Consider the following 26,766-nt stretch of genomic DNA (forward strand, 5'->3'; position numbering starts at 1 on the left):
GGATGCAGCCTAATTTATGCATTGACAGCCTGCCTGGTTCCCAGCAGGCCCTCGGCTTCTGCGGAGACAGCAGGTGAGGCGGGGTCAGAGGAAAGGAGAGGACCCCTGGGGCCGGCTCTGCTGTGTTCACGACGGCAAGTGGGGAAGAGGAGCTGGTGAAGGAGAACTCAAGAAAAACATGGAAGAGAAGCTAGGGTATTCTGAAACAGATCACATCTTTTATTGGTGTATGCACATTAGCCTGAGGGGATTTCCGCAGTTGGAATGCAACAGTTTTTCTGATAAGCTTTAAGATATAAGAATGTTTTGTAACACAAAAATTTAGACTAAACAAGTTTTCTGTGTTGGTTTTGGGTAGGGTTTTTTTGGTGGTTTTTGTTTGTTTTTGAGACAGGGTCTCGCTGTGTCACCCACACTAGAGTGCAGAGGCGCACGTGCAGCTCACTGCAGCCTTGACCTCCTGGGCTCAAGCAATCCTCCCACCTCAGCCTCCCGAGTAGCTGGGACTACGGGAATGCACCACCACACCCAGCTAAGTTTTTTGTAGAGATGGGGTCTTGCCATGTTGCCCAGGCTGGCCTCAAACTCCTGGCCTCAAGCAGTCCTCCTGCCTCTGCCTCCCAAATGGCTGGGATTATAGGCACGAGCCACTGGGCCTAGCTGAAATGAGTTTTCTGCATCAATTTCAGACCTGTGTTTCCGTGACTGAAGTTGATCAGTGGTAAATATGAAAAGAACTGGGGTTTCTAGCTGACGACAGATTTGATGTCATCTAGCAACCTATGTGGCTGTTAACATAGCTGTGCTGTTTTTGGATGGTTTAAAATCATCTGATGACCACACCACAGAGAAAAATCATTCTCGCCTTCGTCTCCACTCAACAGCTCACAGCCACGGACTGCGGGCCACTCCGCCTTGAGAAAGCTTTAAAATGGCCATTGTCCGTCTGTAACGGCTTCCGTGCCACCAGGGTGGTGAGGAACCCCAAACCTGTGACAGAGAAGCAGGTGAAAGAGCTGAGAATGGGAGCTCTCTTCACCATCCCAAGGGCTGCCAGGTGGAGAACAGAGTGGTCAAGATGGGATGATCCACTGGGTTGGGAGACAGTGGCCTCTCCTGCCCTGGCAGAGTCCCAGGGGTCCAGCAGCTCTGCAGGGCACTCCCTCCATGCAGTGTTCTGGGACCCGGGTTGCCCTCTCCTGTGGCCCCATCGTCTGGAACCTGTGCCCTCCAGGTTGCTGCTGGAGGGGAGGACCCCACCCAAGGCCAGATGCAGACCCATGGCACCCCCACCCCTCGGTGCCTATGTGAGTCGGGGCTCTCCAGAAGGACAGGACACATAGGATAGATGAATCTATGAAGGGGAGTTTATTAGGAGAATTGTCTCCCGATCACAAGGTGAGGTCCCACAACAGCTTGTCTGCAAGCTGAGGGGCAAGGAAGCCAGCCCGAGTCTGAAAACCTCAAAAGTAGGGAAGCCAACAGTGTAGCCTCAGTCTGTGCCCAAAGGCCTGAGACCCCCTGGCAAATCACGGGTGTAAGTCCAAGAGTCCAAAAGCTGAAGAACTTCGAGACCGATGTTCGAGAGCAGGAAGCCTCCAGCACAGGAGGAAGATGAGGCTGGAAGACTTGGCAAGTCTGCTCTTTCCGACTTCTGCCTGCTTTATTCTGGCTGCGCTGCGCTGGCAGCCGATTGTAGACGGTGCCCACCCAAACTGAGGGCGAGTCTGCCTCTCCCAGTCCACTGACTCAAATGTTCAACTCCTTTGGCAGCACCCTCACAGACACACCTAGGAACAACACTTTGCATCCTTCAAGCCATTCAAGTTGACACTCAGTATTAACCATCACAGCGCCAGGGAGGGGAGCCGGACCCAGTGCACGGTTCTAGTTTCTGCCACAGGAACTCTAACGATGTGTTGCTCCTAAACTCAGAACCAATAGGTTGGAGCTCCAGGGGTGGCATCTCCCCGGGTTTTTGCGTTTGTGAGTGATGTTGGTGTCTGGTTTGTGTGTGCACAGGTGACATCTCAAAAGGATATGGCGGCATATAGGTTAGAAGCTGTCTTTCTCCCTCTGGAAAACTTCTGAGTAATATGGAATGATTTATTCCTTGAAGGTTTGAGTATTCACCCAAGAATTGCCTTTGCTGAGCACAGGAGGTGTGCTGTGTGCTTTTCATAACTTATTAGTCTGCCTTAGTGTTGTGTGCCTGAGGATTTTTCTGTGTTTCTGGGAACAGGTTTTTTAATTTAGAGTTTTCTAGAAAGCCACCTGCTTTGTCCCTGTTTTCTCATGGATTTGCACGGAGTAAAAGACAATGCTCTTGTCATTTCAGTTTCCTTTTTCTGCCTGTAGCTGTTTCTACTTTTACATTTCTGTTTATGCTTTTCTTTTTCTGGATTAGTTTATACACTTACTATTTTTTGTTTGTTGTTGTTGTTGTTTGTTTGTGAGACAGGGTCTTGCTCTGTCTGCCAGGCTGGAGTGCAGTGGCACAGTTAGTGGCACTGCGGAACTCCTGGGCTCGAGAGATCCACCTGCCTTAGCCTCTCATGTAGTTGGGGACCACAGGTGCTTACGGACACACCTGGCTCATTTTTTTTTTTTTTTAATAGAGATAAGGTCTCACTTTGTTGCCCAGTCTGGTCTTGAAGTCCTGAAATTAAGCGATCCTCCCACCTTGGCCTCCCAAAGGACTGGGATTACAGGTGTAAGCCGTCATGCCCAGCCATGGCATTTTCTTTTTTATAGTGTCCTTTACTGATTTGTTTTCTACATATTCTGGAATACTTTTCATTGCCTTTTTATGTTTAATTTTTTCAGTTGCTCCTAACTTTTAGAAATCGGTAGAATTTTATATCCTAATAACATGTTAATAATTCTGCAAATGTCAACTTACTTTCTAATCAGGAAGATCAGTGGGTAGCAAAGAATATCCCAAGATTTCTCTGTTCTCTTCCTGTAAGACATTGTTTCAGTCAAGTCCACGCCAGCCTCAGGAGGCCTTGTGGTGCGGAGGATCAGCACACGGTCTGGGCTTTGGGCAGGCCTGGGTGTTGACCCCACACTGTTCTGTGGTAGCTGTGTGACCTCAGAAAATTGTCTCGTCTTTCCAAGCCTTACTTCTTCATCTAGAAGCGAAGCTAGTGACAGCGTCTGCATCACAGGCTGTTGCGAGGTTCAGGCGAGCTGTGTTTGAAACTCTTGCCGCAGCCGCCAGCACATGTTAATCTTGGTCAGTCTTGATTATGAGCTGAATCATCTTCAGATCAGTATCGCAGCGCTCCTGTTAAACAGGACGTTAGTTAATGCAGGAGACGCAGGCATTCAGCTGCGGGCGTATCAGGGAGCCCATGCTGCCTTTGGTTTCTTTTTAGTCAGCAAGTGGGAAGTCCATAGTAGTGGACTTCAAACCGCGCCGGACTGTGCGGACAAAGGGCAGCGATGGACAAGCGCCGTGCTGTGTACGTGGTGTGTGCACGCCTGTTTTGTGTTTCGTTCTGTTTTTCTTCCGCCTCGTGTGGTATTTCTTTTGTGGGGTAGCAGCACAGTTGTGAAGGGCCTGAGATGTTATCCAATGTGCAAGCTGTAGAGTTAGCTGCCATTTTCATGGATGCTGGCGAAAAAGTGTAAGATTCTTAGGTTAGAGACAAAGGATATTTACTACACAGCAACAGCAGCACAGCCAGAGCGGCATTCTTTCCGCCAGACACGGGGCCCTGACTCCTGAGGTCTTCACCGAGGGCCTCGTGATGCCTGCAGTGGGCTGTGTGGCTGCAGAGGAATCCTGAACTTAGAACACCCAAATCCTTGCTACTGGGAGGTGAGCCTGCCTGCCCTTCGCCGCAGAGGGATGCGGTTTAGCTCACAAGGCTGTCCTGTAAACAGCATCCTTGTGCAAATGCTTTGAACAAAGCCCTGTCAGTGTCTGTGCTTGGAAGACATGCAGATACATGACAGCCACGGAGACCCACCTCCGCACCCGTCATTGGAGAAGTTAGCAGGCTTGTGTTCGTGCCGGACAGATGCTTGGCGTGGGAAGTCTAAGAGTTAACTAGGCTGCTCAGCGATGATAGCGCTGGGTCCTCCAGCCCTCCTCACGGAGGTGAGCCGCGCGCATTCAGCTTGTTTCTCATCGGGACAGGACAGCATTCTGTGGAGTTTCTGCTGCTGCCATGAGCAGAGCTCGCTGTCGCAGAGCCTGACTCCTGCAGGCTGCGCCCCGGACACAGGGCAACTCTGTCTTTTCCCTCGTGAGCGTGGCTTGGGCCACAATAGGACTTTCTTCCATTTTTATCTATTTCTTATTGTAAGCCTCAGATCATTTATTCCCTTCCTGATGCTTCTGGAGGTGAAAGAAAACCCGCATCTGCCTTTGTAAAACCAGGCTGTGGCCTCAGGAGTCAGGGCTGGGGCTCAGCCTTCCACTCCCCAGGCCTCCTCGACCACCAGCCTGCTGCGTCCGGCTGCATTTGATTCGGGTTTCCTGACATGTGCGATAAGAGTAGGTTTGAGTTTGGGTTTGGTTTGGCTTGTTTTTTACAGTAGAATTCTATATTATTAGTCAAAATATTACTTTGAAATTTGCAAATGTGGTGGCACGTACTATTTTACTAGCCACAAGTAACTCATAAGTTGACTTGGGACCTGCTCATATTATACCAATATTTTAAGTATTTTATGTTTCATCTTACTATTCATTCATTTTATTTTACGTAATGCTCTGCCAGCATTCCAAAAGGTACAAATTACTAAACTAATAAGACTTTTAAATAAGGCATGTATATTAGCAACTTAGTTTCTGACATAGAGAACATTAACATTCCACTGTATCTTAAATGTCTTTTGCCTTTTTATAAAAAAAAGATGACTAAATGTTTACTGAAGTTTTCCTCTGCCTGACATGTAAATGTCTTCATGTTGTAAAGTGATATTAGGGAACTAAATGTACGAGTATCGACTTAATATTTCTTTTGTCAACTAAACCGACTAAATTTTGTCAAAGCAGATTGGAGACATAAAAACAGCTGAAAAGTATTTTCAAGATGTTGAGAAAGTAACACAGAAATTAGATGGACTACAGGGTAAAATCATGGTCTTAATGAACAGGTAAATATTTTAAAACTAAATACATGTTTTCTCAAATTTCCCAGAGGCGTTTACGCCCCACTTACCGAGTGGGAAAGCCCCCAGAGAAAGCGCTTCTTTCTGTGCCTCCTCTGCCCTGTGTCTCTCAGAACTGAGACCCGAGACGTACACGGGTGTTTTCTGGAATTGCAGTGATGTTCTTTTAGTCACAGAAGCTGATTTTTAAGGAGACGTTTCCCTGTTGTAGTAGCGCGTGTATTGCCCCCGTTTTCAGCATATGTGTGCGTAAAGGTCACCGTTGCCGGCAGAGCAGCCGTTCTGGATCCTGTGCTCTGGCGTTCTGTGGTAGAACACACGGCATCATGCGAGTACACGTTTGTGAGGAGGAAACGCGCCTCAGGCAAAGCCCGCACCCAGGATCAGAAAGCGTAAATGAAGCAGGTGTCCGTTTTTAGCAGGAAGTCATTTAGGTGAAGTTACTCGATTCTCAACTAATAAAACCCAGAGTGGCTTGGCCGGGCGCAGTGGCTCACGCCTGTAATCCCAGCACTTTGGGAGGCCGAGGCGGGTGGATCATTTGAGGTCAGGAGTTCGAGACCAGCCTGGCCAACATGGTGAAACCCTATCTCTACTAAAAATACAAAAAAATTAGCTAGGCATAGTGGTGGGCGCCTGTAATCCCAGCTACTTGGGAGACTGAGGCAGGAGACTCGCTTGAACCTAGGAAGCGGAGGTTGTAGTGAGCCAAGATCGTGCCACTGCACTTCAGCCTAGGCAACAAGAGCGAAACTCCATCTAAAAAATAAAACAAGTAAAACTAGAGTGGCTTTAATTTGCGAGCCTGAATGCAAAATGCAGCTCACTGCCTCTGCCTGGAGATCAGGAACCCCAGGCCACGCAGGGTCACACGTTGGGTCTGTGTGGTGTCCAAAGCCCCTGTGGGTTTTGTTGGGGGACGGCAGCTCCTGGGGTTTCCCCACTGACTGCCACCATTGCTTGTGTTGCAGAGCGTTCCTTCACCTCGGGCAGAATAACTTTGCAGAAGCCCACAGGTTCTTCACAGAGATCTTAAGGATGGATCCAACAAACGCAGTGGTAAGATCCCCAAGCCGCAGGATCCTCCGCCCTCTGCCTTTCACAGACGCCAGAAACATGCACCCACACACATCTCCGCAGGGGCCTGCACTCTCTCTCCAGCCCACTGGCGCCAGGCAGCGGCCGTGGCCCTTGGGGGAAGTGACCCAACGGGGCCATCTAGGCTTTGCCTGGCAGCTCTGCATCACCCCCCAGACCCCCAACACAGGGCCCAGCACACAGCCTGGAGCGGGCGGGTGTCTGTCCTGGTTGCATAGGCCGACCCTGTGTGTGTGCTCCTCCCTAGGCCAACAACAACGCTGCCGTGTGTCTGCTCTACCTGGGCAAGCTCAAGGAGTCCCTGCGGCAGCTGGAGGCCATGGTCCAGCAGGACCCCAGGCACTACCTGCACGAGAGCGTGCTCTTCAACCTGACCACCATGTACGAGCTGGAGTCCTCGCGGAGCATGCAGAAGAAACAGGCCCTGCTGGAGGCTGTCGCCGGCAAGGAGGGGGACAGCTTTAACACGCAGTGCCTCAAGCTGGCCTAGCTGCCTCCAGCATACTGTGTCAGAATGACCCGGGTCTTTGAAACTGTGTCCATGAAGCTAATGTATTAATGTGACACGGACTCAATAAAACTGCTGCTTCACTGGTGTCTGGCTGCGTGTCTCCCTGGTTCCAAGCCATGGCCCAGCCCAAGACTGCCACACAGTCCCTGCAGCTCGGCCCCTGTTCATGAACGCAAGGGGCAGGCATGCTGGGAGAACACAGCTCGTAGACACAGGAAATCTGGAGTCAGCCTCAGGGCCTTTGTTCTGGAGACCATCCTGCTTTGCTCATTCATTCTGGACATCCTCAGAGAAAAGCTGGGAGGTATAGAGACCCTCTCGCCATGCACCTGCACGTGCAGGGGGATTTGCAACAGGGAAGACACCCCCACAGATGGCCGCTCATGCTCCTCTCACCCTCCACACACACAGAACTAAGTGCGTTGGTCTCACTCATCCGAGTCTCCTCCGGCCTGATGCCAGCCAGACACCCCTGCCAGCCTGGTGGTGGAGGAGAGGCCGCCGCCGTTTCTCTCACAGTTTATACGTCCAGGTGGAGCGTGAGCTGAGTGGCCCAGGAGCCACAACGCATAATCAAGCAAAGGAAGAGCACGTAAAGTGCAGGCGGGCAGGGGCTGGGGGCAGTTTTGAAGCCAGACACGTGGTTTTCACATGTTACAGGCCTGAAAGGCCTTTTGCCTTCACGTTCACAGTTATTCCTGCTTTTGAAGAACTGAAAGTACCTGAAAATTTCTTCACATTACGAAAGAACTCTGACAAGCGTTCTCTAAACATCTAGCTTTGTGGATCGTTTTAATTGTAATTCATTTTAAAAACTGTGATATAAACGTCTATACAAAGCGAAGCCATATTTCTGTTAATTTTTGTAATGGAGTAGAAACATAGAAACACAGCATCTACCAGACAGTCTCAGCCCATTTGCTGATATCTAGGTTAATTAAGCATTAAAAGAAAAAAGAGGTGAGACAGCCAAAAGGACAGCTGGACACCAAGGCGGTTTCAAAATCTTTCTCTTCAACAAGAAAAATGAAACTATTGTTAAGCCCAGAAAGCTGAAGATGTAATTAGAAGCCCTTCACCTTGAGGGTCTTCTTCAAATCTGACTTCAGGGATGAGATGCAAGGCTCTCCCTCCACTCAAACCTGGCACCTCACTGCACGCATCTTGCAGGATTTGCCAGTGGATTATGGAGCCTGTCCTTTCTAGGCCCGTGGCTCAGAGCTGTCCCCAGCCAGTTGTGCATAAAAGCAGACAACAGTGCCCAGGCTCCAACTAGACATGAGCCCAGCAAATTAGAAACAGAGATCAAGGTTCCCTACTAAGCTGTAAGCCTAAATCCACCCACCCTTCTGAACCCCACTCCCAACCGTTGCTGCTGCCATGAGGCCAGGCCAGGTGACAGTATCATTGACTCAGTTCTTGCCTGAATTTTTGTGTTTTTTTTTTTTTGGAGACAGGGTCTTAAACTCTGTCATTCAGGCTGAAGTGCAGTGGTGCAAACATGGTTCACTGCAGCCTCGACCTCCTGCGATCAAACGATTCCCCCCCCCGCGCCCCCCAGCCCCCTGAATAGCTAGGACCACAAGTGTGCTCCGCCATGCCCAGATTTTTTTAATTTTATAAAGATGGAGATCTCATTATGTTGCCAGGCCAGTCGCTAACTCCTGGCCTGAAGTGATCCTCCCACCTCGGCCTCCCAAAATGCTGGGGTTACAGGTGTGAGACATGGTGTCCTAATTTTTTTTTTCCTACTGCCTATATGATTGCAGAATTTTTTGTTTTGCTAGAGGAGGAGAACGATGCTGTGTCTATAAGGTCTGGGACAATTGTAACTTATCTAGTTTACACTCAGCTTTTCTTTGTTAAACATAAATTACACATCCCTGAAATCTTTTCTAGAGCCAAGTAGAATGGATGGTTAACCATCAGAAAGCTTATTTTCTAACTGGAAAATGGGAATGTCATGGAGTTGATGACGGGCTCACTACTGTGGAAATGCCCACTCTGGAATGCAGTGGAGAATGAAAAAGCCAGTAACCCTGACGGCCGTGGTTACTGAACGGCCAGGGTGTGCCCGGCGGCAAAGGTGAATTTCCTCCCTGAATGATCCATCCAGCCGAATCTTGAGAGTCATTCCGCGTTTGCCACGAGGGCAGTGTTAGATCAGTGGTCCTCAAAGTGGGGGTCTCCGAAGCAGCAGCGCCAGGGTCTCCTGGGAACTTGTCAGAAATGCACATCCCTGGCCGGGCGCGGTGGCTCAAGCCTGTAATCCCAGCACTTTGGGAAGCCAAGATGGGCGGATGAGAGGTCAGGAGATCGAGACCATCCTGGCTAACACGGTGAAACCCCGTCTCTACTAAAAAATACAAAAAACTAGCCGGGTGAGGTGGCGGGCGCCTGTAGTCCCAGCTACTCAGGAGGCTGAGGCAGGAGAATGGCGTGAACCCGGGAGGCGGAGCTTGCAGTGAGCCGAGATCTGGCCACTGCACTCCAGCCTGGGTGACAGAGCGAGACTCCGTCTCAAAAAAAAAAAAAAAAAAAAAAACACAGAAATGCACATCCTTAACCCCACCCTCTGATCACAGAGGAGTCAGAACTGCTGGGGCCTGGGCTGGCCCAACAGTGTCATTTGCACGGCCCTCCAGGGGCTCCTGGTGCTCATGCAGGTGTGAGAATGCATGTCAGACGCCTGAGGCCACAGACAAAATTCTGATTGTGCAGCAGGCATTGGAGCCCATGGGCATCGCCATCCTGCCTTACACTGCCAGCCTCTTCTGCCCCTTTTTGAGGATCGTGCCCCCACCTGTTGTCTCTGCCTGGACCCCTCCTGGCATGCACCTTCCCAGTCCCTATTCAGTGTCACCCCCTGAAGCCTGCCTTCAACCCCAGGAATGCACAGCCCCGTCCATACTCCCCTTACCTCTCGCCCTGGACCCACGCAGGCTCCGCGGCACCGCTCCTGGCACAGCCCCGTAGTTGCAGCGCTCGGGCTGGAGCTGCCGCCATGAAGTCTTCAAACACCCAGTTCCAGCGTTCTTGGGAAGCTTCCCGTGCCATCCTGTCACGCGTTGCACCCAGCACCGAGGGCAAGGCCCAACAGAGCAGAGCTGCAGGGGCTCAGTTGTGTCACAACAGTTCTTGAGACGCCCACCCGTGTGTCCTCCCCAATCCTGCTCCACAGGCGCAGGCCCGGAGGTAGCCCCTGCGTTCCCGTGGCTTCAGACACACACGTGCAGACGTGATGCCAAGAACTCGGGCTTTGCCACCAAGGACAGAAGACAGTCTGCCCCACCCGGGGTCGTCTGCAGGTCCTGCTCTGACCAGGGTCCGGGCCCTGATTCCGGGGATGTGACAGGACCCAGAACGTCCTGCCTTGTGAGGCATGTGGGACCAGGGAGTCGGGCCCCAGTCCTGAGCCCCCCATGTGCACTGCACTCACACAGGGAACGCCCCCGGTATCTGCTGCAAGACCCCCACGGACCAGCTTCTGCAGTCCTGGAAGGGCTCTCCTGACCCCCAAGTCCGCCATCTTCTGATGGTGTCAGGTGGGCACAGTCACAGGCTGAGCGACCAAGGGTCACTGAGATTACTAGGCGGGCGCTGCACCCAACTGAAATGAACTCACGTGGTCCTCCTAGCAGCAGATGCTCTCGGCCGCGCACCTTACAGGAAAGGAACCATCACCAAAACACGCTGAGCAACATCCCGAGGGTCCCAGGGACAGGGCAGGGCCAGGACCAGCCCGGCCCATGGTACCCCAGCGTGCACGGCCTGGCACTGTGTGCTCACCACGAGGACCAGGAAGAGTCCTGCCCACAGCTCAGTGTCTACACCGCAATGCCATCCAGGCTGTGAGCCGCTGCAGAGCATGGGGAACGTGGCAGGTCCCACCTGAGACGTGCTGCTGCAGAGACCTCATGAAACACTTCTAAAAGAATAAAAGATGTCATTAATCGTTTTATATTGAGTACCTGTTAAAATGATAGTAATTTTGGATATAGTCGATTAAATAAAACATATTATTAAAATTAAGATGACCTTTGAACGTTTTTAACGTGGCTACTAGAAAACTAAGTTATACGTATGTGGCGCCCATTTGTGGCTCACATTTGGTTTCTATTGGAAGGTGCTAAAGGAACCAACACACAAAAGCCCCTGCAGAGGAACTGCTGCTTTGCCAGTGGTCACTGGATGGGTTTCTGCCCAATGGGTTCCTGGCAACCAGGGCTGCTCTCTAAGGGCTGAGGCTGCCACGGGCTAGGCAGATGCTGGCCCTGCAGCCCTCACCCTCCAGAGGGCGTGGGGCATGGGACAGAATGTTCCAGAAGGCATGGGGCATGATGGGACAGAATGTTCCAGAGGGCCTGGGGCGTGATGGGACGGGATGTTCCGGAGGGCGTGGGGCATGATGGGACGGGATGTTCCGGAGGGCATGGGGCATGATGGGATGGGATGTTTACTCTGCTCCATGGATAGCCTTGCAGTGTTGAGTATAAGTCAGCATTGAAAGCAGTTTTCCCTGGAACATAGAATTCTAGTTGATGTGGATCCGGAACCACAGAGGCTCCCACAACTGCTGTACTGAGGGCTGACTTACCGAAGACCACAGAGCCTCTCTCCCCAGCAGGCCGAACCCCACTGACTTCCCAAAGACCACAGAGCATCTCTCCCCAGCAGGCTGAACCCCACAGCTTCCTGTGGCACTTGCATGTGTGTCTTTTTCCCCCAAATAATTTTCGGGTTTTATTCTTTTCCTTTGACATAGAAGAACACAATTACCAAGAAAAAGAAAAGGAAGGCGAGGGTGACTGCGCGCCTCCCCCATCCCCACCCCCATTCCCACACGGTGTTTCACTTACGGCTCATTTCAATTCTGGGAGGGTTTACAGGTAAGAATGTGAAAATGAGAAACGTCAGGTAACTTTTCCAAGCACTCACAGTTTCAAGTGGGGGAGAGGGAGAGATTCCATTCCAAATCTAACACTGAGGCTCCTGGTGGTGCCACGGATCTGTGTTGCCTTTTTACACACGGCATATTGCTTTGCAGTGGAGAGCTGAATCTGCAGGCAGGGCCGGACCCACCAATGGGCTGCCGTGGACGGGCTCTGGGCCACACGCTTACACATACAACACACACATGCACTCACACATGGAGGACTGAGCTCACCTGCTGCTAGGTCCTTTCCACCTCGAGGTTTACCTTTATTGGACCTGGAACCTGATTACAGTCTGTTCCCCCGTTACCGACCCTTGTCCGTGGGAGAAGCGCCATCTCCGGGACCGCGTTAGGCGTTACCCTGCCAGCGCAGCCAGCCAGGCTCTCCAGCCTCACTCCCTCCACCCCAGGGCCCCGAGGCTCTGCCCACCGAGATGATCCCCAACCTCCACCCTGGCTGCTTCTGGCCGCCCTGACACCCACTCCTCAAATGCCCACAGTGAGCCTGGGGTCTTGCTGCCTGTGGAGTGGGCCTGGTGCATCTCCCTAGAGCTCCCGGCTGGCTCGGCCTTTGTCTCAGCCTCCACCTGCTGCCCTGCGTCAGGGAACTCCGCCAGCTCCCTGGGCGTGCTGAGCTGGAGAGTCCGTGAACTGCACCCCCGACCCCTCAGCCACGGCTCCAGGAAACTCACCCAATCCAGGGCTGCTGAAATTCGCATCCGATGGGTGGAGTTTATTCTCTACACCCAGGGCCCCTCACACCTGTCAGGAGGAAGAGCTGCCTTGGCACCATGGGTAGACGGCAGGGAGACCCCAGGATGTGGGGAGACCCAAGATATGGGAACCCCAGGATATGAGAAGGTCCCAGGCTGCAGGGAGACCGCAGGACATGGGGAGACCCCAGGCTGCGGGGAGACCCCAGGCTGCAGGGAGACCCCGGGCTGTGAGAAGGCCTCAGGCTATGGGAAGACCCCAGGCTGTGGGGAGAAGCCAGACTGCAGGAACACCCCAGGATACGGAGAGAGACCTGGCTGTGGGGAGACCCTGGGCTATGGGGAGAGGCCAGGCTGCAGGGAAACCCCCAGATGGGGATAGAGGCCAGGCTGCGAGTGGAAAACAGGGCATCTGTTTCCTGAGGCTGCTGTAAGACACTCACAAGTATGAGACCACAGAACTGATTCCTTCCCCGTTTTGGTGGCTGCTGACGGTGGCCACTCCTAGAGAAGCTCCTTCCTCTCCTCTTCCAGCCTCTGGGGGCTCCCGGTGCCCTTGGCTTGTGGCCACATCACTGCAGTCTCTCCTCTGGTCACACAGCCTCCTCTGTGTGCCAAATCTCTTGTGGAGCCACTGAAGATGGTATTTGGGGCCCACAGGAATCCAAAATAATCTTCTCATCTCAAGATCCTTAAGCTAATTACATCTGCAAAAGCCCTTTTTCCACAACAGGTCACGTGAACAGGTCCCAGGGCTTAGGATAGGGACGTGACCTTGGGAATGATCGGTGGCCGACCACAAATGCCCACTGAGTAGCTTCCTAGGGCTGCTGTAACAAGGTGTCCAAACAGAGCAGCTTAAAACAGAACTGCATCTTCTCACAGCTCAGGGGCCAGAAGGCTGTGAGTGAGCTGCGGGTGGGCTGTGTTCTCTGGAGGCGCTGCAGTGGTGTCTGTCCCAGGCCTCTCTCCATGGTGACCATGGCAGTCCTTGGTGCTCCTGGCTTCGGCTGCACGGCCCCAGTCTCTGCCTCTGTGTTCATGTGGCCGCCTCCTGTGTCTCTGTCTTCTATTCCTGCAGAGACACCAGTCTTTGGATCTAGTGCCCACCCTGGTCCAGGATGATCCCATCTCCAACCCCTATTTAATCACACCTGCAAAGACCATTTCCAAAAAGGTCACATCCCCAGGTTCCGAGCAGACATGAGCTTTTAGGGGACGTTATTCAAGCCCCTCCACCTCACAGACAGGCTCTGGGGGACTCCTCACCTCAACCCTGCTCTGAGGGTACATGATGTCCCCCTTTATAGACAAGGAAACTGAGGCACAGCTTGAAGAACCTGCCCACAGCCACAAAGCTACTGCAGCAGCAGAACTGGGGTGATTCCATCTGAGCCTTCACCCATGCCGACCCCTCCAAGCCCAAGGCATCTACGGAGGGCCCCTGCCTCGTCTCCTCCACACCCCAAGCTCACAGGGACGTCTCTCTGCAGAGCTGGAGCAGGCAATGCTGCCCTGGGGCCTCGGTCCTGGTATCTCTGGAGCCGGCTTTGATGTCATGGTGGGTGGCCGCTGGCCCGAAGTCCTGTCCTCAGCAGCAGGACAGGCCTCTGGAGAGCGTGCCTCTTCTCTGGCCCTGCCAGTGACGTCCTTGTGTCCTTGGGGACCCCCCCACACACATTCTTCTGCAGGGGCAATCAATAAAGCCGGGGCACCAAGGCGGCTTCAGGAGTGATTAGCAACGGAGCAGGCCGGAAAATACACGGACGCTAGGGCAGATCGTATTGATGTCATTGACTTGCCCTTTGCCGGGCTGTTGTTTAACTCAGATGAAATCCTATTTGGATTTTAGAATGGGTGGGTTTTTTTTGAACAGTTGGTGCAAAATAAACACAAGCATTTTTAACACGGACAGTGAAAGACATTAAACTGTAATAAAGGCAGGCAGGCTGAGACATTAAACTACAATAATAAAGGCAGGCAGGCACGTCCCGGGGACAGTGGCTTCCGTCGAAAAGCAAGCTCCACCCCAGAACTGTCATGACCAGCGCTGCTCACGCCAGGGACAGACCGTGATGGAAGCACAGCCTCCTGCCCTGCAGCCCCCGCCCAGCCCAGCTCCCCCAGCCCCGCTGACCTGGGGGCTGTCTTCATGCCTGGATGCTTCTAGTGCCCTGCCCCCGCCGCATTTAAGAGAACGTGTCGAAAAATAATCACTTCCCAAGGCAGAAAACAGCAGAACACGGAACGATTCAGAAGAGCCACCTGCTCAGGGGTGCCCCGGATGTTCTCTGCAAACTGGCACGGCCTGACTGCAGGCCTCAGCCCTGTGCCCTGGCCCCACCTGAGCAATTCCTCTGCCCTCTTCAGGGCCCAGCCAAGTGGTCACAGCAAGTCTGGTCAGGACTAGGGACAATGAGCCCGCAGTGACATCCTGCCTCAGCCATCCAGCCTCAGCCATTCACCCGATGGTCATGACTGTCCTGACCCCTCTCTCTGAGCAGCTGTCCCTGCCCAGAGTCCCCATGCCCCTCACCCAGCCGTAAGGGCTGCTGCACCCTCTGCTCTCCTTACGGGACTGTGGCATCCTGAGGAACCGACCAGCCACTTATGCATCTCAGCACTCGGGACAAAACCAGCTCTCCCGGGGGCGCCTGTGGGACCGAGTTTCACTGAGAGACATGGTGAATAGAAGAACTTCCCGCATCGTGGCAGGCAGAGCACTCCAGGAGCCCGTGACGCAACCCGCAGGTCACCTCACCAGTACCACAGACTCACTACGGCAGTGAGGCGGGCGAGGCCCGGAAGTCCTTCCTGGTCACTTGCGATGGGGTGAAGATGCTTGTAAACCCCAGAGAGACAGGGCTATCTAACAGAGTAATAACGCCAGGGCTGGCTTCTTTCCCTCAGAACGCAGTTCAAGCCTTCTCTGTCCCATAAGTGCACAAATGTCCACCGTGCTAACTTTACAAGCTCCGTTTTTACTTTGGGCAAGCAGGATTTGCGGCGTGGGAGAAATGACCTGGACATGAGCCGGCAGCAGCCTGGACACAAGAAGCACTTTGGCCGACGGCCATGCCTGTGCTGCACGATCCTGTCCCCGTCAGAGCCGCTGACCCGGGTCCAGTCCCACAGAACCTCTCCTGGAGCCTTGGGAACCAGGGCTGGCAGCTGAAGTCACTCCTCTGCATAGCGGAATGAGAAGTAAGGCTTTAAGACGTCAACACTGTGTCTACACGGCGTCCCACCGTGAGCAGACGTCCTGTTGGCAGTAGAGCGTAAAGCCATCTGCAGAAAGCGGCACAGGCAGGGACCAAGGGTGGCTGCCTGCACCTCAGGAGCCCCCAGGGCAGGAGCCCCCGGGCATAGGCTCCTTCACATTGGGCTTCTGTCACTTGCAACAGAAAGAGCCCCAACTAAGACAACAGAAGAGATCGTGTCACAGCATTTCGAAGCACAGAGTCGGAATCCTGGGAAGACGGGAACAGCAATTGGGGCAAAGCTCCAAATGGATGCGGAGCCAGAGCCCTCCCTCAGGGCTCCTCCCAGGGCCCCCCCCCGCCCGGGGCTCCCTGCCTCTGCAGGTTGCCTGGGACAAGAGGTCTTCCTTCCTAGTCCCTCTAACCTGCCCACTAACAGAGTGCACCCCATGAGCCTGGTGCCCTGGGCACCGTGCAAGAGGGGACAGCAGGCCAGCAGCCTCTGCCAGGTGGGTCTGCAGCCCGGGGAGTGGGGACAGAACGCACCCCCCGCTACGATCCCACCTGCCTGCCTCCATCCTTCCCCATCCATTCCAAGGCCAGGCATTGCCTGACTAGGACAGCTCTACTCCTATTTCTCAGATGTCTGTTCCATTAGTTTTTCTTTCTCAAGATGTCTGATCCACTGTCAGCACTTTCTTGAGTGGAGGTGAGCACTGTGGTTAGGGAGTCACACTTAGACACCAGTTACTACGCTGTGTAACACTGCTCTGAAACTTGTGCCTTACAACAGGAACATACATTCTCACCTGCGGTCTCTGGATTAGCTGGGCAGTGCTGGGGCTCTCCTGAGGTTGCCCTCAAGGTGACGGCTAGGGCTGCATCATCTGAAGGCTCAACTGGGGCTGGAGGACCTGCTTCCACAGACCTTCAGCCAGCAGCATTGCTGGCAGAGGCCTCAGACCTCCCCAGAGAGCTGCGCAATGCCCTGCAGATGTGGCAGCCAGCTTCTCCAGAGTGCAGCATCCAAGAGCGAGCAGGAAACCACATGCCAACAGAGGCTACCCACGGCCACCCCAGTCGCTTCCTGCTCATTAAAAACAAGTGACCACGAGAGACCATGCTGAAGGGGAGGATAAACTGAGGGAGATCGTCAGAAACTTGTGGATATATTTTTAAAAACAATACACTTAATTTTTTAAAAAATTGTTGTCATTTCACTGGATTTGTGGCACTGGGGAGATTGACCCAAATCTTCTCCGCCATCCAGATTCCCATCGTGTGCTGATCTGAACGTTTAGTTTTCAGAAAGGAGAGAGAAACTCTCTTCCAAGTTCTTCAGGAAATTAATCCCAATATTCATCAGATGCTTTTAAGGAACACCAGAAAAAACTCCAGGTCTGCCCTGGGGATAGCTCTGAATCCTTCGTGTGGTTTAACACACACAGAACTTCCCGTTGCACTGCTGACAGGTACCACGTGGGGAAGAGCTTATTGGGATCAGCAAAGCTGGGGAAGCAAAGCTAAGCACGGCCCTGAGGCCTCCAGCTGCTCCCGGCACCACGGCTCTCCCCAAGAGGGGCTCAGACTCCCAACCCATAACAGAACCCTTTAATGCATCATTTCACAGACCAGCTCTCCTCAGAGCATGCATTGTAGATACCAGCCTGGAGCGTCAGTTGGGAGTTGATCATCCAAAGTCCCTTAGAGGGGCAAAAATCCCCACCTGTCACTCAGCTCCAAGAGTCAGAGACCCCCCAGGTTGCAAGGAACAGCAAGTGAACCTGTGCCACAGGCCACTCGGCCACCTCCCTTCCATCTCCAGGGGGACTGAAGACCTCAGGATGGAGCGAGCCCCAGGGAAGCCCTGGAGTGCCTTTGTTTCCCCTTTTGGTAACTGAGCCAGCCCCTGCTGTCAGCATTTCTGACGGGTCAGGCCATCCCAGGGCCCTCACGGGTCAGGTGGCCTTGCACACGCATGCTCCCGGGTGGCACATGGGGCCAGAGATCCCCTAATGAATTTCTTGCTGCACACAGGCTGAGTCCGGGGACTGTACATGTTCTCCTGCATTACTGCTGGGAGCGCCATGCTCTATCTGCTGCATGTCTGTGACCCCCATCTGTGACACCCTGGTTCCATACTTTACTTTTGGTCTCGACACACACGTAATAAGAGATGTGTGCAAAGGACTTTCAGGATAAACTGGCTCCGCCACCCTGTCCGTCCACCAGCTCTGCCGCCCTGTCCATCCACCAGCACCACCGCCCTGTCCGTCCACCAGCACATGGCCCAGTGTCCAGCATACAGGAAGCAAGCGTTTCTCAGATATGGGATGCATGGCGCATCCCCGCGTCATCTTTATCAGAGAATGAGGGAGAAAAGAAACCACCAAAGAGTCTCCTGAAGGTGTTGCTGGAAAGAGTCCAGCTCACTGGCCGTGCACCTGCAGGCCGCTGGCCTCAGCACAGCCACATCCCTAGACTTCTCCCATGCGGATGACAACAGGCGCTCCGTCCACATCCCTAGACTTCTCCCGTGCGGATGACAACAGGCTCCGTCCGTGGCCCATGAAGTGCTCACAGGCTGCAGGTCTTCCCTTGAGATTCAGAAAGGACCTGCTGCTCAGCCCCTGTACACACCTGTCATGCCCTTGGGGTCAAGTGATCCTCCCACCTCAGCACCGCAGTAGCTGGGACCACAGGTGCCTACCACGATGCTCAGCTGGTTTTTGTATTTTTAGTAGAGATGGGGTTTCACCATGTTGGCCAGGCTGGTCTCAAACTCCTGATCTCAAGTCATCCTCCCGCCTCTGCCTCCTGAAGTGCTGGGATTACAGGCGTGAGCCACCACGCCCATCCTTTTTGTAATAAACTATTCACTGCATAAATCATAAAACGATTACAGGTCTCCAGAAACTGCTGCTGGATACACTTTCCAACAGTAAACAGCTTTCGGAAAAATGGCTGTTTTGAGATCACATCTAAATGTCGCATTCTCCATCTGTGTGACTAGAACCAGACTCCAGTCATCCACCCGCCCACCTGGGGTACCGCACACCAGGCTCTGGGAAGGCGCAAGAAGCCGGCACGCTGGGAAGTTACTCACAGCTCCTGGGGTCGCTCCCACCCCATCCCCATCCGGATGAGATGTTTTCATGAGTTACATAACTCACAGCCACCCAGTAACACGATCGACCAACAGAGGCCTCACTCTCGGGAAACTGAGGAGCCCGGCTGAGGCAGGGGAGCCCATCTTAGTTGTCAGAGCTGCATCATGAGAACGAAATGTCTGAAGCTGCCAATTCACCACATAACTAGGGAAAACACCTCCATCAACAGAACCAGACGATCTCCTCGTGAACACGCAGCAAAACGTCTGCAGTGGTTACCTCACACGCCCCCTCCTTGGGGGACAGACAGGGAAAGGTCATGGAGCCCACAGTGGCTCGTTTACATCCCACAGTTCATAACCACCAACCTCTACATGCTCTCTGGCGAGCTCGCAGAAGCACACGTACACACGCAGGCACGCAGGTCCACACGCATGCACACAAGCCCAACCACATGCAGGACGATGTGAGCACAGAAACGAGACCCCCTCCGTCTTGGATTGGGTTCAATCTGCACATCGGCAAATCAGCAGCGGCTTTGTGCAGTCAGGTGTCCACTGCAGCCCGGTTTGCCTTTCTACTGTTCATCTTAATTTAAAGAGGTAAAGAATGAAGTCCACGCTCCACAGGATAACTACTCCTAAGGAAGCTGGAAAGCTGTCTGACTTATTGACACAAATTTGAGAACGAATATTTCCTCCAAATCTTGGGTGAAACACAGCAGCTTGGGCAGTGTGGACACCTGGCGTCCTGAGCTTGTGCTGGGCTGGAAGGAGAGTGGGGGATTCTGTAAGCCAGGTCGCAGCGGGGTGGGCGGGAGAGAGGGGTGGCGTTCACGGTGAGAGACAGCCAGGGGAGGCCCCTAGGAAGAATCTGCCCAACACAGTGGATGCAAGCCACGACTGGACGTGAGGCTTAATGTGAGCTCTGTGTACAAACAAAGCAACCAGCTCATTCTGTAGGACCAATATTAAACATGCTTATATTTTAAAATACAAGTTTAATGCAACAATTGAATTTAGTAGCTATATTTTTCTAATCAAAAATTAGAATACGTGGTCTACATATACGGCCAGAGGATAGAATGTCAGAAATGGGGACTGCGGGACATAAACCGAGCTACGCAGTCACTGTGAGCCGAGCTCCTCCCGGCTTCCACCTAGTTCCAGCCTGATGAGGAGCCTGTCTTCGTCCTTGCCTTCTGTGACAGGTCAATTTAGGCTTTTTTAAAATGGAGAGTTCAGGGTCATGAGCTGACAGTGGAGGCCTCTTGGTCGTCATTTTTAATCAGCTCACACACAGAGCCCTCACTGGCGCCCTGGCTAAGGAGGGGCATCCGCTGACAGCCGCTGCTCAGAGGCCAGCAGAGCCTCTCACCGGGCTCCCCAGTCTTCCTTCTACACTTGAATGGTAAGGATCGCAAATTTAAGGTAAAATCTTACGTCCCCCAACTAACTGAATGGACCCCGTGGCCAAGGAGACCCCAGAGAAACCTTAAAAAATGAGTTCCCAGGCACGACAGGATGGGAGGTCAGACACGCCTCACACCCCTCCCTTTTGGGGTTTAGACACAACTGGCCAGCATTCATGTTAAAAGAGAGACGGCGAGACCACAGAACGGACTGTGGCAATAAGACACAAATCACACATAGGACCCAAGGCTCAGCCAGGCTAGAGTGACGTCTCACACCCTACGCTTCAACAAGAAACTGTCCTCACCACCACGAGGGTGTTCTTCTCCAGCAGCTAAACCAGCGATGGCCTTGAGATGAGCAAGATGAAAACAATTTGTAGTTTACCCACCACCTGATGCTGGCTAACTGGCCCCGTTCCACCAGCTTTGATGGAAAAAGAGACTGATTTCAGTAACTTCCTCTGGACAAGAATAAGCCCATGGATGGGCTCTGGCCGGATGACAGAGGCTGAGTGCTGGGAGCCTTCATGTCCCTGTTTCAACTTTAGAAGCACAGAGCCTGCCTGCGACGCATTTAGATGTTAAGTCTCCTCTCTAAGGTGAACATGAGTTGTATGTTACGTGGATGTTTGTTCAATACACATGCGTCAGGACCACCTTGATGAATATTCACAGCTCCTCTTGTAACCTGTTGAATATGTATGATCCTCCAACCCATTCAGCACAAGGCTCCTGCCCCAACCCTTTCTCCTCCAAGGTGCCTGTCTCTGGTCCCTGCCGGAGGCTGTGCTTCCCAGCCCGCGGGATGCCACCTTGCAGACTGTAACTCTTTACAAGAAATAATATCTTTAGGCCGGGCAAGGTGGCTCATGCCTGAAATCCCAGCACTTCGGGAGGCCAAGGCTGACGGATCACCTGAGGTCAGGAGTCCAAGACCAGCCTGGCAACATGGTGAAACCCCATCTCTACTAAAAATACAAAAAAAATTAGCTGGGCATGGTGGTACGTGCCTATAATCCCAGCTACTCAGGAGGCTGAGACAGGAGAATTGCTTGAACCCAGAAGGCAGAGGTTGCAGTGAGCCAAGATCACGCCCCTGCACTCCAGCCTGGGTGACAAGAGCAAAACTCCATCTCCAAAAAAAAAAAGAAAGAAAAGAAAAGAAATAATGTCTCCTTTTCTAAATTTATAGATCATGTCATCTTTTAGTTAGCAAGATGAAGAAATGGATGGTAAGAAGAGAAATAAAACATCAGAAACAAGATGATCCTATTCACTTTTTGGAAGTGAGGACAAAAATGAACCACCACAGGAACGAAGAAGCCTTTAACAGCTACTCCAAACCGGGGAGGTGTCCTGCGGCTAGGTCTTCCCTGGGATAAGAGGTTGAATCTGGAGCAAGACAGAACAAGGCTAGACATTTCCTGAATGATCCACCTACTCCTTAGAAACAAGGGCGAAGTCCCCCCAACCTGGGCGGGCCTCTCATCGGTTGCCTGCGTTGTCTGCAGTGCAGTATCTACCTTAAGTAGGAGGACAGCAAAGAAAAATCGAAGTGTCTTGAAAATGCCAACACATTAACCAGCTTGAAGCCATACCCAAGTGCACTAATTCACACTGATTTATTAATATCCCAGTCATAAACCCCATGGCAATACATACATCTGTGCCTGTAAAAAGAGGGCACATTTGAAAAATAACACATGTCCAGGAACCTCTTACTCAGCAAACAGGCAGAGCCCGCTCTAAACTGACGAACTTGGACACAGTGAAGACCAACAGCTGTCCCGCTTGGGATGCTAACAGTTGGGCTCCTTGGAAAAAAACACCTGATTTAGAATCTAATGAATGTGTTTATAAAGGATCTCTCTTCTTCTTTTTTTTTTTTTTTTTTGGAAAAAGGTTCCCTCTTTTCCCCCAGGCTGGGGTGCCGTGGCAGGATCTTGGCTCACTGCAACCTCCACCTTCTGAGTTCAAGCAATTCTCCTGCCTCAGCCTCCCTAGTAGCTGGGATTCCAGGCACCCGCCACCATGCCCAGCTAATTTTTGTATGTTTGTAGAGACGGGGTTTCACCATGTTGGCCAGGCTGATCTTGAACTCCTGACCTCAGGTGATCCACCCACCTCGGCCTCCCAAAGTGCTGGGATTACAGGTGTGAACCACCGCGCCCAGCCAAGGATCCATCTTCTCTAACATTCGGCTTACAGAGACCCCCACTACTGTAAAGTGATGTCTTCAGGAAGAACGGCCTTTTACCTCCCTAGGTTTTCTCCCCGCCTAGAGTGCTATTTCTGACTACAGTCCATTTCCGTTTGCTTAGTGTTTTCCAACCCTCGAGCTATCCTCAAACCATTCCAGTGTTTAAGATACTAACAAGCGGCTGCCCTGACCCAGGAGACAGTGCAAGTGTAGGGATCGGGGAACAGAAGCAGGAACGCAAGACGCCAGACACAAACGTGAACATGCTGCAGGATTCTATACGCATCAAATTCTAGTAAAGCCAAAACCCACCCACACGGGCTGCTTAGGATGGGGTGGGCGGGACTAAGAAGGGGCCTTTTTTGGGTGATGAGAACCTTTTTTGGGTGATGAAAATGTCCTGTGTTGTTCTGCCTGTGGTCATGTTGCATTTGTCAAAATTCAAAAACACTTAAAATGAGTGCATTTTATTGTATGTAAATTATACCTCAATAAAAACAAAAGATTTCCCCTTAAGTGCTTTAGCAGAATTCTATTATAATTCTATTATTTATACCCCTCAGCTCTTACTCTTTTTTTTTTTTTTGAGACACAGCCTCGCTCTGTCGCCCAGGTTGGAGCGCAGCGAGCACGATCACAGCTCGTTGCAGCCTCGACTTCCCAGGCTCTAAGAATCCTCCCACCTTAGCCTCATGAGTAGCTGAGATTACAGGCATGAGCCACCGCACCCAGTAACTTACTCTTGCCTGTAAAAATACAGCTCTGAAGTGAAGAAATCCGAGGTGCCACATCAAGGAGGCGAAACTGGAGTCTGCAGGAAGCCAGTGCCGCACCAGGAGTTTCAAACGCTAATGATCCTGACAGGGAAAAGTTATATGAAGCAAGAAAGGCAATTTAAAGTGATATTTTATCATATGAATGTTTCATTCTTAAAATGAGCAAGCTCTATTTATAACGCCCATTTAGAAATAAATCCATTTAAAAAAATCAGTCGATCAGCACTTATTTTAATTACTGAAATAGAGTCACACTTGGCAGAAGCAAGCCGTGGGGTATTGATGTTGTCATCACACCACCTGTGGATATTTTAATCCTAAAATTGAGACAGAGTTTACTTAAACATTTAAGGCTTGAGTTTCCTCTGTACAATGTGGAGGTGATTAAAAAATTAATCCTGACATGGAGATTTTTCATCCAGTTAAAAAAAGAAATACTTTAAAAATGACCTGCCCTTCCAAAACATGAAGTTAACTTGGGCTTTTTCTATGATGTAACAAACTAGGCATAATCCTGTCTCAGAATTGTTGAGTAGAAGATTTATGTACTAATACTCTTGTTAAAATTCAACAGCTTGATTGTGAAAGAATCCAGAGATCTCACACTGAAAACATACTAACACAGCTCATATATAAATTATTGATATATAAGAACAATTATACAAAGAATCTAAATGGGGCGATTTTAACAAACTAGGCAAAATGTCATACATACCTGAATATAAGGTAACTCCAAGCCATGAGTATAAGATTAAGGCATTCACTTTATTTTGAACAAGGAAGTGGCATAAGCAACTCAGTGTGTGCCCCTTAAGGTGCGAGCTCTTCCCCCATACCACTCCCCACCCCAAGGCATAATTTTGGGAGAAAAAAAGTGTCTTCTATCTGGCTAGCTGTGTTATCTATGATTGCACGTTCTTACACGGCAGGCACCATATCACGTCCAGACGAGCATCTACGGAGCTGCATTTCGGGAGGTGAAACTTTCATTTGGGTCTGAACTGAATGCATGAACTCACACAGGCCACGGACCCACTAGTCTTGATTGAGTTACAGAAAATGAAGGTGACTCTTTACACTTCCAAGTTGCTTTCTAGATCCTTTCATTACAAAAGATTCTGATCAAATAATCTTACAAAGGAAAGATAACCCGGCCTCAAGTCTATCCTCTAAAAGCAAAGAGAAAATGGTGGATTTTCTGCTCAGTCATCATACTGGGGACCTGTCACGAGGCACGTGTTAGTTCCCAGGCAGCACTGCTAGGCTGTCTGTGCCAGAAATTTCATGTACTGCCCACGGGCTTCGAAATGGTCAGCGGGCCGGTTGTACGCTGTCCACACCGGTTCTCCCACAAACAGCCGCATGGCCTTCGTGTAGTTCTGGAAAACAGACAAACACGCCCAGCATCTCATTCAACCAGCCGGCCTTCTACTTACTTTTATTTATTAACATATCGACTTACTAACATTAATTGCTATAAACACTTCCCTTGCTATTTTTATTCTGTGTCTTTAACAATTTAGGCCACATTTTATTCTTGGAAGGAAAATTTGTATCAGGTGGTGCAGCGGGCACTGCCTGTCCTCACACGCCAGGTAAGAGCATCTGGAGCCGAGGCTCGGTGATGAACTCCGCACCTCCGCACTCTCTCTCGAGACACACAGTTAGGAAAAGCACCGGCTCCAGCCCCACGTACCCTGTACCTCCTCTCCACCTCGTCTGGCTACAGTTTTCTTAAGAACTAGCATCAGGGCCCACGTGTTGCTGGTGGGCAGGAAAGGACAATTCAGAGACATCTGTCCAAACTAAAAACGTACATGCCTTTTGTTTCAGTTTTCACTTTTAGGAATTTACCCTACAGAAAAACACATAAGTGCAAAACAACAAGCATGTCAGGATATTTATTAAAGCACGGTTCACAAGAGCAAAAAATTGGGAACAATGTATATACTCATTATTGGGGGTCAAGGACTCGCTGAAATAACTTAATGGTTAAATGCATAGAGCATGTCCCGCACCAGAGTACTGTGCAGCTGTGATCAGGGCTAGAGGCTGGGAGACAGTGATACGAAACAGCCCCCAGTGAACATCATGTAGAAAAAAGTAAAATGTAGAACCACAGGCAGTCTGCTGCCTCGTCTTTGAAAAGGGGGATAGTAAGAATCCTGACCAGGCCGGGCACAGTGGCTCACGCCTGTAATCCCAGCCTTTGGGAGGCCAAGGCGGGTGGATCACTTGAGGTCAGGAGTTCGAGACCAGCCTGACCAACATGGTGAAACCCCACCTCTACTAAAAACACAAAAATTAGCTGGGTGTGGTGGTGGGCCCCTGTAATCCCAGCTACTCGGGAGGCTGAGGCGGGAGAATCACTTGAGCTTGGGAGGCGGAGGCTGCAGTGAGCCGAGATCGAGCCACTGCACTCCAGCCTGGGCAACAAAGTGAGACTCTGTCTCAAAAAAAAAAAAACAAAAAGAATCCTGACTGACATGCAGTTGGATATACATAAAGTCACTCTAAAAATAATTTTTTAAATGGAATACTGGTTACTTTCAGGGAGAGAAAGTAGGGGGCTGGGAACAGGGGTCAGAGGGACACCTTTCATCGGGTCCCCTCTCTTATTTCTAAATTTTAAACCATGTGCATTTACTATTTATTCAAAAATTATACTTAAATCTCAGCGTTAGCCCCAGTCACCTCCAGTGAACCCCAAAACTACCTTATTTACGTTTATTGCCAATCCTGACTGGTAGGATTGCTGTTCAATTCCAAAACTGAAATGTTTTTTAAAGTGACAGTGTGGCAACATGACAACCCTGCAGATGCCTCAGCACCAAGCACAGGCGGGCTGGGGCAGGGCCAGGCTCGTGGGTGTGCCCCTCCTGTACCTGCCCTCACCTGGGTATGAAAAGCACACCTGTCCACCAGGATCGCAGGCAGGGGCCCCGGAGGCTGCCACAGGACAGCGGTCACCTCGGACACCGCCTGCGGCTCCACAGAGACTCTCCTTGCAGCACAGGTCGAGGAGTCCTGAGCCCGGAGACCACACTCAGAGTCTGTGGAGGCCGTGCAGTTCAGCGGCAGGGAAGCCATAGCCAGGGCCACCACACAGGCCAGGCTTGGGGAGAAAGCACAGCGCTCCCACCTTTTCGTCCACTGTGAAGCGGTGATAGATCCCGGCGGGGAGCGTTATCATGTCTCCCTTCTCCATGAAGATCCGGATCCACTTGTCCTCCTTGTCCCTCACGTCGAAGTACCCGCTGCCGTCCAGGATGTAGCGGATCTCATCGTCCAAGTGCAAATGCTCCTCATAAAACATCTTAATCTAGTGCAGGAGGAACATTCCTGTGAGACTACTGGACACCTGTCACGCGAGCTCGCACCTGCCCACTCAGCAGCCTGAGCTTTTGGTGGGTCAGAACTCGGGTGAATGGGATTTCGCTCCATAAAAATGAAAACTACACTTGCTAAGAATTATTTTCCTAACAGTATAAGGGCCAGAGCTAGAATATTTTATGAAAACTGTCAACAAATGGGCAGTAACTGAAAGTGAACAGACCTGCAGCAAAGGTTCTGAACACTTCACACAGGCCAACTCACCCAACACGCACAGCCCCACGAGGCTTCACACAGGCCAACTCACCCAACACGCACGGCCCCACGAGCCTTCACACGGGCCAACTC

At 51.5% G+C, this 26,766-nt stretch overlaps 2 protein-coding genes and 1 long non-coding RNA gene across 6 annotated transcripts in view; 1 reads left to right on the forward strand and 2 right to left on the reverse strand.

Moving 5' to 3' along the window:
• TRAPPC12 (trafficking protein particle complex 12) overlaps positions 1–6,822 on the forward strand; it is a 101,178-nt gene extending 94,356 nt beyond the window's left edge. For all 4 annotated transcript variants that reach the window (XR_003309532.1, XM_023198780.2, XM_023198789.2 and 1 more), the window contains 3 exons: positions 5,012–5,112; positions 6,099–6,186; positions 6,473–6,822. Coding sequence is in view for 3 of the 4 variants with exons in the window: in XM_023198780.2 (XP_023054548.2) it covers positions 5,012–5,112; positions 6,099–6,186; positions 6,473–6,715 (432 nt within the window). In the remaining variant the exon portion in view is untranslated. The remainder of the gene's footprint in view (positions 1–5,011; positions 5,113–6,098; positions 6,187–6,472) is intronic.
• LOC111531527 lies at positions 534–11,188 on the reverse strand. Its single transcript, XR_002728308.3, has 3 exons — positions 9,657–11,188; positions 5,178–5,431; positions 534–3,619 (listed from the first exon to the last, which is right to left on the reverse strand). It is a non-coding gene; the product is annotated as an uncharacterized LOC111531527 (long non-coding RNA).
• A 12,111-nt stretch (positions 11,189–23,299) lies between these two features.
• ADI1 (acireductone dioxygenase 1) overlaps positions 23,300–26,766 on the reverse strand; it is a 27,747-nt gene continuing 24,280 nt past the window's right edge. Inside the window, exons 3-4 of the mRNA XM_023198807.2 lie at positions 26,228–26,407; positions 23,300–24,464 (exon numbers count right to left, since the gene is read on the reverse strand). Of these exons, the coding sequence (XP_023054575.1) occupies positions 24,345–24,464; positions 26,228–26,407 (300 nt within the window). The 3' untranslated portion in view covers positions 23,300–24,344. The remainder of the gene's footprint in view (positions 24,465–26,227; positions 26,408–26,766) is intronic.

This window comes from Piliocolobus tephrosceles, chromosome 15 (assembly GCF_002776525.5).
Source record: "Piliocolobus tephrosceles isolate RC106 chromosome 15, ASM277652v3, whole genome shotgun sequence".
NCBI lineage: Eukaryota > Metazoa > Chordata > Mammalia > Primates > Cercopithecidae > Piliocolobus > Piliocolobus tephrosceles.